Source organism: Oryzias melastigma, linkage group LG23, assembly GCF_002922805.2.
Source record: "Oryzias melastigma strain HK-1 linkage group LG23, ASM292280v2, whole genome shotgun sequence".
Taxonomy (NCBI): Eukaryota; Metazoa; Chordata; class Actinopteri; order Beloniformes; family Adrianichthyidae; genus Oryzias; species Oryzias melastigma.
Genome location: NC_050534.1, coordinates 16963617 through 16969947, shown reverse-complemented (window position 1 = coordinate 16969947; position 6331 = coordinate 16963617). Strand labels below are relative to the sequence as shown.

Here is a 6331-nt window from a genome sequence, read left to right as displayed (position 1 = left end):
ACCTGAACGGTCTGATGTAAACCCCTCACTTCAAAATCACGTCTGACTGAAACTACTCTCCCAACATTTCAAAACCGCTGCTGCAATGAGAATTTAATAGACATTTGGCCTTAAGGGCCCAATGATACTTGAAGTTCCAGTATAATCCAGGATGATGATGCAGTTATAGAGTGCCCCCCCCCTCAGGAGTCTATTATTATTATTATTCTTCATCAGACTAAGTCCCACTTGACCAACAGCTTGTCTACTGGCTGGTGTTTGGACAGTGAGGTGTTCACGAGGGGTCATTATTCAAGTTGAAGGAAGCTCATTAGTGTTAGTGCAGTTAGGAGAGTGTGACTGAGATGGTCGGCCCTCGTCATGTTGCGTGACAAGCGGTAACATGAGTATGTGCTACAGTTTAGAGTGGTTTGTTGAAGGTGCCGCTCCATTTTGAAATGCTTCAAATATCTGTATACAACAGAGTGTTTGTTTCCCCAGAAAATGTAGTAGTGATAGTAAAAAGTCTAGTTTTATGGTCCTTCCCTGGCAGGTGAACGAGGTCTGTCGAGTCTGTTACGAGGCATCATTTTGAACCGACCGCTAATGACTTCCCCAGAGCTGGAAAAGGGGAGGGAGGAAAAAAAAGGGGAAATTGACTTTCTTCCTTCTTTCCTGTCCTCCCCTTAATTCTGACGAGAATGTCATGATTTACTACTAGATTCCTCAAACAAAACCACAGACTGACACAACACCATGTGCTTTAAACCAGGAGGTTTTAAGTCAGATATGGATAGGTTCCCATCACAAAAACACAATTATAATTGTTTGAGAGCATTTTTATGCCCTGTTGAACAACAAATATATATATATATATATATATATATATAGTATTTTTTTTTTGATTCAACATTAGGCGAACTGGACACTAAAGAACAAATGTACATTTTGCAGAAATTTTGGAATATTTTGTCAAAGCAAAAACATGGGCCTTTGTACAAATTCCTTCACTACTACTACTCAACCCCTATTAATGCAACTGAGTCCCATGCATACTACAAAAGCCTTTTTACACAGTCTACTTATGAATCCAGTGTGTTCTGATGATGAAACATTTGGATGATCTATATAGGGATTAATTTACATACATTTTTTTAAATTAATTAAAGTTCTTTCTAAGCAAATTATCAAATTTATTTAATTACTTAGCCTGGTTATTAGGCAAAAGCGCATACGTCCAACTTTTGATTATTTTTGGTCAGTTGAGCCCAGAGTGAATAAATTACATCGTCCTCCAAACCAATTTACTCATTGGCTCTTAAGAATTTCAAGTAAAGGATTGTTTTTAAATCCTAAAAGGTTCTTACTCTTGTTATTAAAGAAATTCGTTGTTTGGTATCGGCAGACTTTGTACTGTGTCTCACGTGGAATTACACCTTTGTTCTCCACCAACGCCAGTAAACTTTAAAACCTTACCAAGTCAGCAGACACCCTGAAACATTCAGGAATGATAATCTTACTGACATTTTGCCAAGATGGGTCAACAATCCAAAAATGCATTTTGTTTGAAGCTAGTTCTCGTTTTCTTTTAAAACATTTGTTCTATTCGTCCATTATTTATAAAAGTGCTTCTCATTTTTAAACGAATGTAAAAAAAAAAATTGGAGAAAACTTGTAGAGGACGTCTCTATAGTTCACCATGGCCGTTATATTTTAAAGTGTTGCAAGTCAGCGCAGTGACTTGTTGACAGGTGCATACTTCTGAGAAATGTGAGGCATGCTATGAATTGACAAAAAGGCCTCCTCCTTTCATCTCCTTCCCAATTAGAGATGTAGATCTGACAAGTTATTCATCCCTGGTAAATCTGTCTGACTCGGAGCACGCTCCGCTGCTTCTGTAGCATTTACTCGGCGTCCGTACGGCCGCGCAGGATCACACTGCGGGGTCTTGGAACTGCGGGGCATTGTTGTCAATGCCCTGCTTTTCTACGCAACAGTGAGTCCTCTCTGCCTGGGTTCTGTAAGCCCAATGTTAAGAGGCTGAAGTTGGCAGCTAAAACAAAAGAACGTCTCTACCAATGCGTGCCCTTCTCCTGCCCTATTAGAGCAGAGGCTTCATGGCTGCAGTCAGCTCGCTGCCAGTCTCATTCCGCCTTCTCATTTGTTTGCTTATGTTGTAGAACTGCCCTGAGTTACATAGGTTATTCATCAGAGATAGAATACAGTTGTGTCCTTATATTTGTTTGGTTTAAATGTGTAAAAATTTGGACATTTTGGGGTTTTATTTGGTTGGATTTAGGATAGGGTTTGACAATCATACTGTTCACTTATGTTCTAATTTGATCATAGTTTGGACTTGCTGTCATTGCAGTTCAGTCTGAAATGAAGCCCTCTAAGAGTCAATTACCATAAACTCATCTTATGATCCAAAATGCTTGAAATCACCATTTTTACATTTTGTTGTCCAACCTGAGTTTGGCTTTATATCCTATTTTCAAGTATTTGTATACTCTTCATTTTTTTCTTTTTTTTATTTCCTGCTGAGTTTTTAATAATTAACTTTCCATTTTTGTTTCTATTTGACATCTAAGGATAGTCTTTTTTTTTAAATATCTGTATTTTTGGACACTATCCTAAATGCTTATCAGCGTAATGAGTCTTTTTGAAAAGGTTTTGTAAATGTTAACATAGACATTAAAATGCAAAAAGAAGTGTATCAGGGGAAAAAAATCATAAAGTTGTTTTTTTGCAAATCTTTAGATCTCCCTTTTATGCTTTAAAATGGATTTAAAACAAAACAAAGTACAACAGATGAAAAATTAGTCACTTTGCTAACTCTGGAGTATTTTCACAGAGGTTTTTAATTGTACAATGTTCCAGTCAAATCAGTAAATAAAATAAATGAATCAAAAGCAATGACCAAGATTCTACTACAAAGACATTCTAAAACAATTCAAAGCTAGGTGACAGTTTGGTGATGAGGTAATGTTAAAAAATAAACAAAAATATGCAAAAAGGCCTTTCCACTGAAAGACTACCCAATGTAAAATGAATTCAAGCTTCCAGAGAAATACATCTTTAAAAATTGTCACTCGGGGTTTTTAAAGTAATGTGTTTGAAATAGAAAAATACAGAATGTTGGTGAAAAAAGGTACTATTAACTATAAACACAAGTTATTGTTTTGGTGTTATCAAATGTTTTATGGATGACTGGTTTGTCTTCTTTTGTGTTAGTGGAAACACGCGTGTTTGTGGCTTTCATGGTGATGTAGGAGATAAAACCTAAAGTGAGTCTGGGAAATGTGGAACTTTACCGCATATCTTCCAGATAGATTTTTTATTTTGAATTTACTTTTTTTTTTTTTTTGGTATTGACCTATTTGTCGAGCTCTTCTCTGACCTGCTCAGTAGGAACCTGTATCTTTTTTTAAGACCTCTATAGATGGCAGTGAATGAAGTGAATGGCACTGCAGCTGGAGCAGGTTAATTCTGTCACAGTCGCTGGTTGTTTTGAGGCCCAAGACTCCAGTCTACAAGTCGGTTCTGGTTCTGCTCACAGTAGCACCAGAGAGACACCAGTTCATACTGGTCCAGTTTGTCGATGAGTTGATATCGGGCAGTCCACAGAGCAGTATTTCAGCCAGACAGATGTGGATTGTTCCATAAAATCCTGTCCTGAACGTTTAACCCTCGTGCTCTCTTATGGGGTCTAGATGACCCAACCCTTATATTGATGTCTGATCCCTCCCATGACAAAGGTAGACAGGATTTTGTGTCTGTCACAGTCACCAGTGAAGATAAAAGTTCAGCGTGCTGTCTTGTGGGGTCCAGATGACCCCACTTTTAGTGTAAACTTGCCTAGGATAGTGCAAGGGTTACGAACCGAACTGGAACAGTTGTTGGTGATGGTGATATAAAAAAAAAAAAAAGGCGCAGGGTGCTGAGGCACCAAGTACGGACCAAGAGTAGGTGCTTCATAAGCTTGTATCTGGAAATAAGGAAATGTTTCACTCCGTGGACGACGGGTAGCTTTCCTTGCGTCTCTGTTGAGCGTAACCACCCTGCAGCCCGACCTAACGTACCCTGGCTTCCACATATAGGTGTCTGGCTCATATACTGTGATTTGCTACTACGTTAATGACTTGAGTGTTGTCACCAGTGCACCTACAAACAGTTCTGCTATTGCTAAACTATAAGGACTTCCTAACGTTCCCAACAAAGAGGAATCATTTTTTTATGGATGATTCGTCTGTTTATGTCAGAAAAACTGATAAGCTCATGATTCCCTCTCGAGAGTAATTTCTGAAAAAAAGACTTGTTTATGAAATGGAAAGATGTCACATGACCTTCTACAGGTGGTTTTAACACAGAGTGAACCACAAAGTAAACATCAAAAACTGTTACAAAAACTTTTCTTCCTCCTTCAACAGGAGTAATAAAAAGAAAAGTTAGTGGCCACAGATCATTTCAGGAACCTCTTAGATTTCACCTTGAACTCGGTTGAATTAGGGTCAAGTTACTTTTGAAGCATTTGTTCTTGTGCTTTGAAGCACTTGGAAATGTGTTTCTGCAGAAAGCTTCAGTTCAGAAAGGACACAGGCCCGGGTTTGTGCTCCCCACCGCAACCTCTGACCAGATGTGAGTTGGAGCTGACGTCCATATCTAAGCATTTTTTAATATTCATGTCCTTTTGTCTTCCCAGGGAGCTGACAAACGCATAAAAGGACCTGATAACCAAACAGCCATAGATGTTGCCGACAGTGAAGAAATGAAGGCTCTGTTTAAGTGAAACGCCACAGTGTGGGGGGGTGGCATACAGACGGACGCAGTGCTACTCGACAGAAGACGGACTCACCCCTTTTACTCCAATCCACCTCTGTCCTTTCACTGCTTTTGCCTGTTTGTTGGAGGCTCATTTAATCTGCATTTCCTTTACATTGTTATTTTTTTCCCCAACTTTCTGGGGCATAATTTTTATTTTCTTCTTCTTTTGGTCTTTGTCTGTAGCCGTTTCATAAAAGACACACTATGTCTCCCTTTGGGATCAAATACTTTGAGAGTGCTGTTAAAATCCACTTGGGGACACTCATCTTCCAAAACTGTAAAGAAATTAAGCAGTAGTCGTAGTAGACGAAGTGTTTTATTATTTTTTTCTGGTCTTATTTCTTGAACAGCTATTGTACTGTGAGGCTGAAACGATGAGTTCTGAAGCTGCCTGGTTTCTATGGCCTCTTCTTCTGACCAAACTCTTGAATCTGTTAGATGGAGAGGACGCTCCTCTGCACTGCAACACTCTCATATCAAAGCCCTTTTCTTACATTATTAATGCATTTAGGATCTTATTTTGACCAATCACAATGCTGGCTAACTAGAAAGACTTGAATGTTGCAGCTTTAAAATGGCATTAAACTTGTAACAACGCATCCCAAACGCTACCCAATTTGGACTCTTAGGTTTTATTTTGTCCTTTTTTTTTGCAGTGGATTTCTATTTTTGTGTGAATCTAATAGTATCAATCAGAGATCTCTAAAGAGAGATGGGGGGGGGGGGTGGATTGTGGGGGCTGCGAAGATACTCTTTGCCTTGGATTTGATTAGACTTCCTGCCTATTTTGCTGCATGTGAAACCTGCCTTTGCTTAAGACATGGTCACTGTCTTCTTGGGTTGCTTTTGAATAAATTACTATGTAACGGATAAAAAAAAATGCTCTCACTGACTACATTGTGACAAGGGTCTGTAAAAAAAACAAATAAAAACATGATTAAAAATGTTTTTTTTTTTTTTATTGTTTCAATTGACTCTCTGTAGGGGATCAAAATGTCTCTTTTGAGGTAATCTTATGGAGGTGTTGACACTGGAGCTGAAACATCTTCTCTGAATGTCCCGAAGATCTCATGACCGTATCGTCAGCTTTTGCGCTGCAGTACATCAAAACTGACCCATAAATTGGATTATTTTTGATGTAATTGACTAGATTAGCTTAATCCTCCATCGGTTGTCTCTGTGCTTTACTGCTGTACTGGACGAATGAAGTTCAGAGGTTCAACCCACCACTGAGCTGGATAGACTGTAATGTTTGATCCACAACAGACAATTAGGGCCACCATTAACGAAAGGAATAAAATCATACTTTTATGAGAAAAGTCATATTGTTAGGAGCAAAAAATTTGAGAGTAAATGTTATAAATTTATGCTTTAAAAAGTTTTTCAGGAAAGTTAAAAAAAAACTTAAGAAATGCTTTTAAAAAAAACGACTTATCTTGTAAAATATATTTACACAAGCATTAGTGGTTTTATTTGTTTTACACAATTCAGAGAATTGGGATGGACACCACATGAATGTATTCAAGAA

General features: G+C 38.2%; 1 protein-coding gene across 1 annotated transcript in view; it reads left to right on the top strand.

Moving 5' to 3' along the window:
* Nucleotides 1-5751, top strand: part of mtpn (myotrophin) — a 15205-nt gene extending 9454 nt beyond the window's left edge. Inside the window, exon 4 of the mRNA XM_024291483.2 lies at nucleotides 4682-5751. Within this exon, the coding sequence (XP_024147251.1) occupies nucleotides 4682-4768 (87 nt within the window). The 3' untranslated portion in view covers nucleotides 4769-5751. The remainder of the gene's footprint in view (nucleotides 1-4681) is intronic.
* Nucleotides 5752-6331: the final 580 nt, after the last annotated feature.